Here is a 14,654-nt window from a genome sequence, read left to right as displayed (position 1 = left end):
CGAGCTCTATTCCCTTGCATCTCCTCCCCTGGCTCTTAGACATACTTTGATTATCTGCAATATTGCATTTGATAGTATTACTAAATAGTTCTGAAAATTTTCCTTTTGGTGACTGCTTCTTCCCTTTCAAATGGAATTTTTTTCCCTAATTGTAAATCAGGTTTAGAGCCTTGTATGTCTAAGGAGAGTAAATACCCCATTGCTCCAAATGAGACAAGTATTTTGCATTTCAGTTGCCTGACCCATCAGGGAGAATTTTGTGCAAAACGCAGGAGAAATATCACAGTGATAAAATAGCATTGGTTTTGGTTCATCCTCTGGTTAAAACAGGTGATGTTATGGAAAACATCCAGCACTATCCAGACTTCATGGAGATTGAATTCAAAGAGGGCAACTACTTCATAGGTACTGCTACATTTCAAAGCCAATTTTACTGACTGATACTACATCACCTGAGGTTTTTGACATAATTTCTTAGTTTAATGAGTTAAACCTGAAATATATCTGAAATATATTTTTCTTGCCAGGGAAGTTTGTGGTGTGGATGTGAGACGGACTCCCCATCTGCATTTCTAGCCGCAGACATCGGCTTTAGTTTCCTTCCAACAAACCACATTTATTCTGAGACGGGGAAACGCTGGTGCTCTTCAAAAAGTCTGTTTAACACAACTGCTTTGCAATATTATTTTTTAGCTGAGAACAATTAAGAACTCTAACAGCTTCACTGGCTGTGATAATTAGCAGTCACTAAGCCTGTCTTTGGGGAAATATAGCATGCTATCCTACTTGAGTCCTACCGTAGTAAGGACTGAGAAAATAATGTAAATACCCATTGCTCTCCTGAGCAGCTTCTTGGGATGGAGAGCATGGAGCAGAGCCCAGGCTGGGCGTGAGCTGCCGCAGCAGTGATCTCTGCCTGCCTAGCTCAAAGGTGGGTCATTTCAGTAAACACACGCGATAAATTTAACTAGTCATCGTGACGCAAGCAAAAACTATTGGCAGCCAGGCTGGAAATACATGTTACTCCCTTCTTACAGGAAGGGGTAGTTTTATGTTAATAACTCCTCGAAGCAGCCTTCTGGGCTCCTGCCAGTCCCCCTGCATGCTGCCAGGCCAGTGGGGAGGCAGTGGCCTGATGCTGGGGAGGCTGCTGGGGCGCAGCCCTGGGCTGTGGTGGCGAGTGTCTCGGCCGGTCCTGCACCCCACCAGATCTGTCGGTGACAAAGCGAAGGGTGCTCAGGATGCAGCTTTACAGGCGACTAATCCAGGTGGGTGGAAAGGCTTTGGTTGCTATTTGGTGCTGAAGCACAGAGGGAAAGTGTATTTGCAGGAAAGGGTGAGAAAATAACCCTTGTTCTCATCTGTGACTGTGTTACTGCAGTGCTGCATCTCCTGGGGTTACAAATGCCCCAGGGACATGGAGCAAATTGAGAGCTCTGACTAGCACAACGCACAGAGACGAAGTTTTTTGTGTTAAATAGTCCTCCTCCTACGGCAGCAAATACAAGCTCATATTTCATGTCAGGGAATCTGTTAATTAGAAAAAAATAAATACATGTTCCTCCTCGTACCCAGCTGCCAGGTTTCCAGAGGAGCACTAGTGTATGTCCCCGCACGTGCAGGGCTGGTGCAAGTGGCAGACTTGCACCCCTCTGCTCCCTGCCAGATTACATCCACAACTATGCATGCTTGTGGCAGGCAGCAGGCATGGGCTGCTCCCACATGGGCAAGCTCCCTGGCATGGAGGTAGTTTCTCTTTTTAATCTGTACCACCACCTCCTTGGCTGTGCCTTTGCAGACTCCTCACCCTAGCGAGGCTGGGCTACATGGGGCTGCCTGTGTTCCCGTGGGGTGGCTGTGGGTCTCCAGCATGGGGCTTTGCCCTTGTCTTCCCTGGGATGTCCTTTTAGCTATCCATCCTGCTGCTTGCTGCAGATCTGAATCAGACACTTGCTGATATTTCAGATGTAGCTCTCCTGGACTCTCTGGCACTCTGTAAGAGAAATAGGAGAAGCAGGAGATTAAATTTACCTGGGGGTCTGGGTGCCAAGATTTACACCTGGGATTTTTCAGCCATTCAAAAATCCTGGCATGCATGAGCAGGCCTGGGGCCAAGGCACTTAATGTAATTTCACCATCTTGGGCAGGAAGAGCTGCTTCCTTGTACCCTGTTCTGTAGCAGCAGTGATTTCCTTTCAGCCAAGCACCAGCAACAGCCAGGGAGTGTAGGACACTGAAACTGGAGGCATCTTCATGTCTGTCCCTTCCTGCATGCTCTGGTCACCCACAGGGCATTTCTAAACACCAGTCCCACATTTGCAAGCACAGGGCATTGTAACCTGGCATCTTGGGTGCACCTACCTGAGTTGTGAGCAGTCTCAGCTACATTGTGATGACCACCTGTACAGGTGTGCAACGCAGAAGCCAGGATTTGAGCTAGCCATTGTTTACCCTATTTTTGCAGGGTCTCCCTCATCATGGCCTGTCATTGGGCTTGTTTCTGTCAAGAGGAGCCAGAGTCCCTTTCTCATTGTGCTCATGGTGACAGCATGCTAATGGATCACCCTGGTAGCTTGGTGGGTTGTAATGTATCATCACTAGAGTACAGTAATATGGTACCCAGCTTGCATGAGAATGACTGCCAGCCTCATACCAGGCTGTATTTTAACAGACCTCGTCTCTCCATCTTTTAGAAGGAGATGCTGACAAGGAGTTATTAGTGCTGCTGGCAGTTTGCTCAACTCATTTGTTGGGCCATTTAAAAGCAAGATGCTAGCAGGGTGAGACCATGCTGCAGGCTTGGCTTCACATCCTTTCCCACCTTAATCAGGAAGGTTAGAAGGAATTTTTAGCTTAAAACCTACACAAACTAACGGAAAAAAAAATTAAGCAAAATGAAATAAGCTGCAAATGTAACAAAGCATCCCACACCAGCTGCTGAGTCCTTTTGATGTTAGAAAGCACATTTGGCTCTCATAGAACAGAAAAGTGCCATTCTGAACTTTCAACCCTTTTCCCCTGGTAACAGCAGCCTTTTTCCTCTTCCCTTCTTTAATCTTAGCTCATTGTTTTATTTTATAAAATCTCTTACAGGTTACAAAGCCTTCAAACATGACAGAAGGCCTACAAATTTTGATAAAAAGGTGTTAGTATGGGCAGGACGTTTTAAAAAGGAGGAGGACATTCCCAAGCACATATCGTGAGTAGATCTGTCTGAATGATGCTTTTGGATGTTGACATGCAGATTGAGAACCCAGTCTGCATTACCCAGAACTGTGTTCACATGGTGAGGGTTAGCTCTCCTCCATGCTGACAGGGTCTGCTGCTACTGGTGTTCAAAAATAATCTGAATTTTTGGGTACATGAACTTTTTGTCATGCCCTATGAAGTAAACTGGATTCACTTATTTTAGATATCATGTGTTTCAAACTAAGCTGAAGTGTCTTTTGCAAGACAAGTGGTTTTGTAACTCAGAAGTCACTGTGGTAAAATATCATCCATTTTAGATTTTTGCATGCTTTGCTGGTTTTTATGGATTAGCAATTAATAATGCTGCATAAATTTTAAAAAGAAGTTGGGGCTATACACATCTTTGGTGACAGACATCTGCAACAAGTTCCTCACGTCTGGGCTATGGTTTCACCTCCTTGTCGAGGTATTTTGTTAAAGGATTGTCACTCAGTTTTGGAGACCTCATGCTTCCTGACTTGTGACATCCTGGGGGCTCCTCCGGCTGGCCTTCTCCTTGCAGGTGTAAGAAAATCCATGGCTGGATATGATTTCATGAATGACTCATTGCCACGCTGCAGTCTCTTGCAAGCCTGAATTGTCAGATAGATGCCGTGAGTCACTCATGGAAGGTGGTGGAGATTTCCCAGCAAAAGCCGTGGCTGTTCAGCTGCTTGGGAAGACAACCCTGTATGGACAGCACAGTTGTCCGCTCCAGCTCAGGCTCAGCCTTCCACTGCAGGCAGATGCTTGTGGGCTGGTACCAGCTGCCTGGCAGAGGGCTATGCCGCAGCAGGACAGGGCTACAAAGCACCACGTGCAGCTGGGATAGGGATGGGGCTACACACCCAGTCACCACTTGCTGTGCCTCTTCGCTGTGTGAAAACTCTCCATTGCTCTTAGCCAAAATGTCATGCATGTACTTTTATTCCACTGAGGGTGGCATTGCCTGGCCCTGGTGGCATGGCCTCAGGGTCTCCTGGTGCTGTGCATCACCCCATGCCCTGCCCTGCAACACCCAAAGCTGAGCCCCTCGTAATTCCATTATCACGATGAAAAGACTTTCCTGTCCTTTTCATTTTTCAGGTGCTCACTCTCATATGCAATAAAAGAAGGAGAGCAGGATTTGTTATTCCTGTTGTTACTGATGACTGTTGGGAGTAGCAATAACCCACCTGTGTGGGACAGTGGCTAAATCTTTCCCCCCTAGGTTGATTTTTTAAGTCTCCTCTAACCACTTTCAGAAAGAGAAGGCTGAAACATATTGTACATTAGTAGGCAGTCGATGGAAGACTTGAGGATTTATTACCCAGCTCCCCATGATCTCATTTCACACGTGCTGCTGCAGGTGGAAACTCAGCTCTGTCCTCCGCAGGTCTGAGGTCCTCGATGCAGCAAGGAACAGCGTCAGGATAAAGGTTTGCTACATCATGATTGCACTGACCTTGCTGGGCTGTTTGGCCATGGTAATCACAGGAAAAGAAGTGAGTATTGTTTCTGGGTGAAGTGAACTGATCCACTTAATGTATGGTCTATGTATGCTTTCTTTGTAAATAAGTGCCCAAGTGACAGATAGGTTTGAGAATAAGCCCATATAAGCAATATTTGCACAGGATCTGTGTCACCCCATTCTCTGGAGGAAAGACTGTCATGGGGAAGCACAACTTGCTGGTTAACGTGTTCCTTCTGACCCACTTAGCCATAAACCCATGCAGTGCAATGCTCTGTGTCATGGTATCACAGCAAGAGGCCCGTCCAAAGGTTGTGGAGTAGCTCAGACAACGTCAATGGCACCTGGTCCTGCCCTGCATCCGTGGGCCATGAAGGTCCCATGGTTCTGCCCGCCTAGCCTGCGTGCCACCAGGTCACCAAGAGCCATGACACTTGCTTCTTCCTATCCCACTGGTGGGGAAGGAGGGTCTCCAGCCTGACGTGCATGTCCCAGCACACCTGTAAACAATTTACAGTGTAATTTTCCTGCTGATCAGAGCTGCAAATGCAGAAAATTTGGTAAAACAAGGAAAGCCATTAACTTCTGTCACTGCAAAATATCAAAAAGGACAGTGGGGTGTCAAAGAAAGTGGCACAAATGTGGGGAAATGTGTGCATGCAATGATTTTCACCATTTCTTTTCAAGGCTGCTAAAAGGGATCACACGCTGCTGAGGATGAACATAGAAAAGAAGGCCAAATGGAGGGCTGAAGCTGATGAGGAGGCAGCTGCTGGGAAGCCACAATGATTGGGAACAGATTTAACAGCCGGTGATAAGTGATTTGCACATATAGCATACGTACCTGTCTTCATTTAACTCTTTGGAGCTTTTTCACTGAAACTCTCAGGCCAAAGACTTCTCTGCTTAAAAACTGCTCCATACAAACTGGGACACTCCTACAGAAACTCCAACAGCTGCTTTCTGTGGCCTGTGGTCTTTGGCACTGGGTTCTGATGAAATACAGAAATCTCTTCTAAACTGGAAAGCGTGGGAAGTGCGGATGCAAGACTCCCCAGGTCAGGATCAGCTTTTTGTGGCACTGCTGATGCTCAGTGCGGCTGTGGGGCTGTCTCATCGCAGCCAGGAAGGATGTCACCCTACATCAGAGAGCATCCCATTCTGTGCATGCCTCTAGCACAAACAGCCTTGGCCAAAGTGACCCAGTGCAGGGGGAAAAGGAGTCTGAAATATGTTTTGCAAGCACAAAGAACCTGCTGCCTTTACTGTCCCCCTCGCGGGGTCCCATGGCCAGGGTAGAGGGGGAACCTAAGCATGAAGAGGGGCTGGGAAAATGGAGGGGTGTGAGCAGACCCTGATGACTGATTTGGGCCAAAAGGGTCCTTGGGCCAGAGGAGATGGCAGTGATGTGGAGTGGTAGTGTGGGCATGTGGAGCACTTTGGTTGCTGCAGGGCAGCCTGGGGAACCTGTGCCCGGCACAGGGAGCCTGGCCTGGGGGCACTTCTTGTCCTGTTGCACCTCAATGGTTTTTCATCTTCTGCTTCCAGTCGTTGTCATGAAAGTTCTATAGCACTTGCTTTGTTGTGACTTTAGTCCGGAGTAATTGTTAATACATGGTTTGCAAAAACTGAATTCTTTTTAATCATCATAGTTCATTATTTCGTAATAAAACAGCTGTCCAATTACATCTAAAACAAACACATCTCTTACAGCTTCATTTAGAGTATCACCAAACTCTCTGGGATGATGTTTAACAGATGGGAGACATCCTAATGAAATACTGGATGTTTAATTTTCATGAAGTAATTAAACTTCAAGACAGGCTCCAGTTCATACTTGTGGGCGCTGATGGTCTCAGCTCTCATGCATCATTCGTAACCTCTCAGGACCCGTAAGACAGGCTGGTGGAGCTGGATACACTGCATGAGATCCCAAGGGACATGGAGAGACAAAACCCAGCTGTCTTACCCAGACTGCCATAGGAGATGGCAAACGCTGTAACCACGCTCAGCCTTGTGCAGTGTCCTGAGCATCATACTAAGACTTGGCCTTTGCGAGGTTTATTACTGGGTCCACTTGCACTTGTGCTCCAGGTGAGTCTGGAAGCTCTCGCTCAGGTCTCTGGGGTTTATTGTGTCAAAAAATCATGTCCACTCATTGGTGGTGTGTCACTACACAAACAAGCTGCTGGCAAGGATGGGCTGGGGCACTGGCAGGCAGTCAGCAGTTGTTGGACTGTGGGACTCCATCTCCTGTGCCTGTGGTCATTGGGCAGCTTCTTCCTCTGGTGCTTCTTAGGACCACTTTTCTCCATGCTGCGCACCAGTTTAGGATCAGGAGTGTGTATGTGCGAGGGAGATGTTACATCTGTCACAGCTCGGTGTTTGCAGTCCTTGTTTCCAACTCACAGCCCTGTGCAGTACAATTCACCAAAAGTGATGACTGCTCCCTGTAGTATTCCTCTTGAAGCGCAAACTCAGGGAAGTGAAAATAATGGTCTAGGACAAGTACAGAGTGAACAAGTCTCTGCTGAGAAAGCGCTTTTGCCTGCACAGGTAATATGGGCTCTTTCATTTTACATGACCTGGTTTTCTTGGTTAGTGCAATAAACCTCAAGAATTACCTCAAAGTTAGTGTTCAGCCTCTTAGATTTTTTTTTTTTTTTTAATTCTTAAATGGCTTCCATGTGCCCTTTTTAAGAAGGCACATGTAACACTTAAGGGAACTCATTTCAATGCTTGTAAACAAATCCACATCCATGTTCTGAGCTTCCCTGAGTTAAGCAGAAAAGGAGATGACCATAATCATATACAAAGAACAAGTAAATTAATTGTGACTTGTTCCACTCTCCACTCTGCACTTCCCTCTGCCTGGAAAAAAAACCCACCTGCTTCAAGTGTGAGCTATTATCAAATCCTCTTAGGCAGCCTGGGTCTCTGTTGACTAGTGCATAAAGCTGCTGCATTACATATCATCGTTAAAAAAGGGAAAAATCAATTCCTCCTCCCTGAGCTGCTGCTGATGGGCCACTTCTGAGCGACCAGATGACCCAGGTGCTTTTGGGCTCTCACAAAAAGCTATGACTATGATGTAGGGAATAATCCTTTACCAGTCTCAGCTATATGATTACTCATTTTAATATCATGATATTCCCCCAAAAAATCAACCGGACTAATCGCTGGCTTGCACTCGATCGGTGGTGGGTGGCTGCTGGCATTGGTGTAGCCCTGCATCATGAGCCTCTCAGTGCCTTGGAGAAAAGGTGTGAGATGGGAAAGTCTGAGCTTAGGAGAGCTCAGTTCCTTCCTTGCTCATTTAACCTGTCTTTTTGACCTGCTCAGGGGATTTCTAGTGATACTTTATTTCTTGCCCTCCATCTGCTATGTGCGGCTCTTCTGGGATGCAGCAAGGCTGACATGATCCTGCACTTGCAAAGACTTTTTCCCTGGATGTAGAAGAAATCTTGCCATTCAGAAAGACCTCATTTTAAAGACTTCCCTGTTCTTTCAGTATTTAGTCTCCCATGAAGCTGGGAAACTGCTGCTTATTTTAAGACTGAACGCACCCATCTTCAGCTTCCAGGCATTGGACATTGTCTTCAATATGGAGTATAAAACATCCCATCTCAACTCTTTCCTGTGTGTAACTAGTCACTCCTCAGATATTGTTTGCAGTTGGATTCCTGCCATGTTCAAAACACCTGTAGTTTCTAACCAGTGCTTGGTGGCTATCATTGGCTTACTGGCCAGTTAAGTGATTGACACTATAGTGAATTTATTCCTGTATCAAGTGATTTACTACATTAGTAGCATCTTCATAAACAAGCCAAATAGACTTTTTTATTTGTTTTAGGATAGAATCAAAAATCTAGTACTTTTGCAGGCAGAAAGGATATAAATCTTTCCAGACTTTACCAACTACCCTGGAAAATTGAAAAGCACAGTGGTTATGCATCAGAAACTTGTTCTCCTGTCTGTGCCCAAGGCACCAGCACCTGTGGGAGCAGCATGGCCAGCCAGTGCCTGCAAATCTGCTTTTGGTCCTGGGACTGCAAAGGCTCAGTTCAAAGGAGCTTCAAGGTTGAAGGTCTCCTCTGGGTGAGATGTAATTGTTGTCTGAAAAGCAGATTCATGCCTGGCATGCAATGAACCAATCATCTCAAACACTCAGGAGAGATTTTGCATTTATTCTGCACAGGGTGCTTGGTAGAATCATCCACAAATCAAGCACACCTGCTGCAAATCCCAGTACCTTTTTATACACAAAGAATTGCATGAAATCATCCCTCTATTTGCATAATATACTTTTCATTGGTTAATATATATCATTACAATTAACATAAATGCTTATTCATTCCTGTATGATCTATGCATGCGCAGGGGAAGGGTCTTCACGTGGGCAAGGGTCTTTTTGACCTGTGGGTGTGATTTTTAGTATTATAATGAAGGTAGTTCAGCTAAGGCCACTTAAATCCCTGCTTTCTTTGCCAAGTTGACCACCTGCACAAAGAAATCCTATGTCTTTGTTCTGGACTTGACATTCTAGAAATCAGTTACATTTTCTTGGCCTTAACTTGGCAATTGTTTACTGTTTTCCAAATTAGCTCACCTGCAAAAGCCATGGTTAACTTTTAACCCAGCATTAAGCACTAGGTAATTGATATTACAATGATGGTTTGGATCTGTAAAGGGACCTGCTCCTTCTTACCATGAAGATCTTTCCAGCTTGGAGCAGTGTCACGCTTTCTCCTTTGCTTCGCATCATTGCAGCAAATAAACGCTGGCTGCTGCTGGCCCACAGGTATCTGGGGCCCTCATGCCCATCATGATTTCAGAGATGGCTTAAATACCACTCTTCTGTTTGGATTTGGCACAAAGTAATTCTAGCCTAGCAGGAAAGCAAGGCCAATGTTCAATAATTTGAATTAATTAATGGATCATTCATTAATGCACTGAGGTAGCGTTAAAGCAATTTTCCACGGTTAAGTAGCTTGATGATCATTAGTGGTGTATGATTTATTGCAAAACCTCTGTGACAATCTTATGATGAATAGGTAGCTCCTGAAGGGCTCTGAAAGGACCTGACCATTTCATTTCTTTGCTCTGTGAAGGATCTGGACACAAATCTCAACACCACGTTAGTCTAGTTAGCTGTCTCCACACCTTGTCTGTGCATGAGACAGCTTTCTATATGGAAATCTAAAGCTGGGATCTGGCTGTTCCTCTGCAGCACTGTGTTCCTCAGGGAAGGGACCCAAACCTTGAGCTATTTGGACAGACACTGATGTTTGCTAGGTGTGTGAGGGCTTGCCACAGGGACAAGGTCAGCCTGGAACAAGATTTCGCAGGAAAGAGTTGGGCTTACTCATGGCTTATGTCTTCTCTGCAGCATGAGCAGAGTTATCAGAAGCTGCCGGTGAGACTAGACCAGAAAACTGAGAGATTTCCATGCTGGTCTGTAATACGCTTCTCCCAGATGATGTATGGTCCTAAGTCTTTTTCTAAATGAAATGGAAACCAAAATAGCACAATGAATTAGTCATATGCTAGTTACAATAATTCCTAATGGTTCATGGTTCTGTTTCTGCAGAATGTATGAATGCAAACACCACTCATGTGGTGCACCATGAATTGTACCACCTTCACACTAAAATCCTAGAGCCCCAGTATCCATCTTATCATTGTCTAAGCATTGTCCTGCAACAAATTTCTAACAGCAGGGCTATAATCTTTACCAAAGACGTCCACTGGGGCTATAAAGATATCATTAAAGCAATGCTGCTCCAGGGGGGATGGTTTCAGACTGTACTAAGGGGCTGGACTAAACCTTGAAAGGTAGGCAGTTAAATATCCCAACATTTCAGTGCTCTAAGCTCTATGAGAGGGTAATTTTACTTGACAAATAAACCTTAATGCAAAGCAAAAATACAACTATTGCATGTTATTGTTCTCTCCCACTCATTTCCTTTTTTCTTTTCCCAAGAGCCGTTGTGCAGGTGGCACAGGGGATGCTGTGAGCTGGGGACCACTGGGCACCTGCTGCTGTGGCATGAGCCCACACATGGGCAGTGGGATGCTGTGGGGCTGCCAAGCGCTGCACAGTGAAACTCTGCAGAAATGGGCAAGGAGTTGCCTGTGCAGCTGCAGTATCTGATGTGCCAGTTCCCACAGCCTCTCTGTAGCTGCTCATGTTTAACATTTGAGGGCTTTTTAATCTGCTTGCCTCTTATTGCCTTTGCTGAATGCACCAGGGAGGGATTTTGAGATCATTTCAGCTGAAGTCCAAGTGTCTGTGGACTTCCATGGGTGACAGCTGGGTGTGTGAGTGTCTCCTGCTGCTGGGAGGACACAGGTGTCCTGCCAAGATGGGCTCTGGGAGCCACAGAGGAAACTGCCCAGGGTGAGGAGCAGAGACAGCTGCTGCTCAGATAGCACATTGCATACATCTCCCAAAGTGGCTGATTCCCTCCCGGTGTCCTTTGCTCCGGGCCAAACTCTGACCTAGCACCTGGGTGCTCTGCAGCAGATGGTGCCATTCTCCCAAAAGCCAGGCTGTGAGATCCCAGCTGCTGGGGAGGGAGGGGTGGGGGTGGGTCCCAGGGCAGCATCAGCTCAGCCAGCACAGGTGAGAGCTGCAGTCCCATAACCTCAGGCTTTCATCTGCCCATGGGGTGATGGGGTTGGGAATGAGGTGCCTGGCTGTGGGGGGAGCGGAGCAGTGCATTCACCCTACTGTCTCATCCTTCCTCTGCTCAACCCACCAGCACAGGCAGTCGCTGCGGTTTATCACCCTCCGGACTTCCCACAACACATGGACTCTGCAGTGTTCATCAGGTGATACACTGGCCTTCTTTTTACGAAGTTCTTAATGTACAGTTACTACCTTAGGGCTGGTCTTCTTTGGGAAGAACTAGGACAGAGTAGTGTGAGCCCAAATATTTTATTTTGCTTCAATTAGCCAGAAATAAATAATAATTTTAAAAATCCTGGCAAAAGTGTGCCTGCACGCAAGCCTGAGTCACTCGTCTCCAGATCCACTTTCTGTGCACAAAGTTATGCACCAACCTGGAAAATTATTTGCAATATCCTTCAGGGGTTTTTTTCCCTTTACACATATATTTACATAAAGGAAAGTAAAATCTCCGCAGCCTACCTTTATCTCAAAAGTAGGTTTCCCTTGAGACAGAGTGAAATAGTGTGTCTGTTTCATCTGAAGGAGGAATGATGCAAATTTCACTTTTGGCCCCATGGAAAGAAGCTGAAAGTTTTATACTGTGAAGAGATAGCCAAGACTCTACTTTCTTACTGCTGCTGGGAGAATCTAGCCCCTGCTTTACTCAGCAGCTCCCAAAGCACACTGCAAAGGCAGTCAGTGCCATGTAATTCCTTTTAGAGGTGAGGAAATCTGCACCCCTGGGAGCAGGGCTGCGCTGAGAGGGTGCAAGAGCAAATGTGAGCTGGTAAGGGCATTACCCCTTTATGGGCTTGTTTTACTTTTAAGGCTGAGGACTTAGGATGAGCGAGGTTTATAAGGGCTGGGGTTTGGGGTGCTGGGAAGGGGTCCTCCATCACCCAAGGGCCTGGAGATGCTGCTGAGCTCTGCCTAAGCCCCTGCTGCAGTGGCCAGACCCTCTGGGGCTCCCCTGAGAGAGCACCAGAAAGGCTATCACTAATGAGTTGTGCTATTTGATATAGAAGCGGCAGAGTGCAGAAATATTCACAAACCTGGAAGGGAAGTGAGGGAAACAGCCCACGTGTGACATGAGAGAAGGGACGGCTTCGCCCCCTCCTCCCCCCTTCTTCTGACTTCCTCCTCCCTGTTAACAATGTTTTCGTCAATGAGGAAAAGTGATTCGAGTCGCTTTTACACATCAGCCAGGGATCATGACCTTGAATTAAGGCAGCATCCCTCACGGAGGGATGGCCCTCTCACGGAGGCTTGGCCGAGGTCTGGATGCTCTCACGCAGCAGTCAGTGCAAGCTCAGCACTTCCTAGCTAATGTGCTCCTTTGCTGCTCTGTATGCAGGCATACTTCTATAAACAGCAATAAAACCATGTACTTAACCAATAAAACAGGCATAGGAGCTCTGACATCCAGACACCAGAACCGAGATAACGGCTCTCTTGGAACCTAACCCTCTGCGTAAGCTGAATCGTTATGATTTCTAACTCTACAGCTATTATCCTCCATTATCCCACCCGCCGTCTCACTGCCCTTGCCGGAGTACACGCTGTGTCATATGCCATCTTTCAGCCCATGATTAGCGTCCCTGAGTCCCCAGCACTGATCCACCAAGATGCAGCGTGATTGGGACAACTTGGGTGCTTGCCAGCCTGCGGTGTTTGGCCAGGTGTCACTGTTATTCGCTCAGGTTTTGCTGAGCCTGAGATGAGCTGTGTTTACAGCCTGACAGCCCGGTTCCTGCAGGAAAGGGCTCGGCACCGTGTGTGCTGCTCATCACGCACGCTGTGCATCTTGACTAACAACATACTTATGAATTTTACTGACCGACTTGTGTATGCCTGAGAAAGCATGTTGCTGAAGAGGAAACCTGTCTGCCTGCTGTAAAATGGTGTGTTCAGATCAACTGCAGGCTGTTTATCTGGCTTCAGAAACCCAGGAGCAGTTTTACAGCACTGGTCCTCCAGAAATGCAGGCTTTGCTCTGGAGAGGTGGAGGAACAGGTAAGGTCTCGTGGTCTGAGATGAGGGAGTGGGAAGCATAAGTTCATGTAAACTGCCCTGATAAGAAGTGCAAACTTCTGCGGTTTTGAACCATGAGCTGTTTGATGCTTAACATTGGAGGTGCAGACCCAGTGCCTTAGAAAAAAGGAGGATTGTGTGGTATGCGTCTTGGTATCGCAGACGGTTTTTGTAATACAGGCAGGGACCGAAGCATTGGGGGACCATAGGGCTGGGCAGCTCGGTGTCGTGGTGGAGAACTCGGTGCCCATGGCTCTGCCCAGTGCTGGAGGGCAGGATGCAGCAGTGCTGGATGTGTTCATGCGTGTGTTTAGTGCTACCATTTGCCCTCCAAATTTGCTGTTGTAAAAGCCGGTGACCCCTTCCTCATGCTCCCAGCAGGGGTGGCATGGCTGGGGCTTGTCAGGAGGAGCAGCAGCAGCATCGCTCTGTGGGCTGTGCAAGGGCTCAGCTGAGCGCAGTGCAGCCCGACGCAGGGCTGGCAGCACCTCCTGAACCCCCTCCTGAGGCTGAGAGCATGAAAAAGCCTTGTGAGCCTCTGAACAGAGGGTTAGTGAAGTTTTTGTGGCTGAAGCACTCCTGGTTCATGCTAGCTGCCAGCTGTGCCTGAGCCCTGGTTTTGGGCACTGCTCTGAGATAGTGCCCTGCCACAAAAGCAGGAATCGTGTCCCAAGACTGTGTCTGATCTGCTGCCCCATCTCAGCCCACACATATCAACCTGCCAAATGCTCTGCTTTTAGCCAGGTGGCATCCATGCAGACCGTCAGCCCTTGGTGTGGGGCGGGATTTTTTTCTGGGTGGACTTTGCTGGGGTGGCTGCAGTGGCCGGCTCAGGGCAAGTCCACTCCTCTGGTGCACCTGCACCAACGTTCTTCTAGTGTTGTTCCCCACCCTCCCCTCCATCTCTTGTGAGAGAGAAGGGGGATTCCTAGCTAGATTTTAAAATGCCAAACCACAGACTGACGTCTATGGAAGTTTAAGCTTGGTGCAAGAACCACTTCAGAGACTCCGGCTTTAATTGTCTGGAGAATAGCTTTTAACCTAGGTTGAAACTAGATGCAGATTTGCATAACAATTGATCTCCACTACCTCCCACAGCCAGAACAAGAAAACCTATTTCTGCTCGGTTTTATGTTTTAAGTACTTCTAACAATGGAGCAATTCAGTGTTTAAGTACAATTTGCAGGTTCTACAACAATAGCCTGCTGCAGAGAAAACTCCCTCCTGGCATTTCCTCATTTCTCAAGTTCTGCTCAGAGGCCTGAGTGCATT

At 47.0% G+C, this 14,654-nt stretch overlaps 1 protein-coding gene across 1 annotated transcript; it reads left to right on the top strand.

Moving 5' to 3' along the window:
- The first annotated feature begins 1,135 nt into the window (after positions 1–1,135).
- On the top strand, positions 1,136–5,524 carry LOC137669804 (protein FAM162B-like). Its single transcript, XM_068412116.1, has 4 exons — positions 1,136–1,268; positions 3,094–3,199; positions 4,604–4,712; positions 5,366–5,524. Exons 1-4 carry the CDS (start codon positions 1,136–1,138, stop codon positions 5,465–5,467), a joined length of 450 nt encoding a protein of 149 aa, XP_068268217.1. The 3' UTR covers positions 5,468–5,524.
- The last annotated feature ends 9,130 nt before the right edge of the window (positions 5,525–14,654 follow it).

The sequence above is a fragment of the Nyctibius grandis genome, chromosome 13 (assembly GCF_013368605.1).
Source record: "Nyctibius grandis isolate bNycGra1 chromosome 13, bNycGra1.pri, whole genome shotgun sequence".
Taxonomy (NCBI): Eukaryota; Metazoa; Chordata; class Aves; order Nyctibiiformes; family Nyctibiidae; genus Nyctibius; species Nyctibius grandis.
The sequence above is the reverse complement of the archived record's forward strand: the minus strand, read 5'-3'. Positions and strand labels throughout refer to the sequence as shown.

Coding starts and splice junctions, on each gene's coding strand:
- LOC137669804 (XM_068412116.1), top strand. CDS start 1,136: ATGCTGGGGAGGCTGCTGGGGCGCAGCCCTGGGCTGTGGTGGCGAGTG. Junction 1,269..3,093: donor TTTACAGGCGACTAATCCAG/GTGGGTGGAAAG, acceptor AATCTCTTACAG/GTTACAAAGCCTTCAAACAT. Junction 4,713..5,365: donor TGGTAATCACAGGAAAAGAA/GTGAGTATTGTT, acceptor TTTCTTTTCAAG/GCTGCTAAAAGGGATCACAC.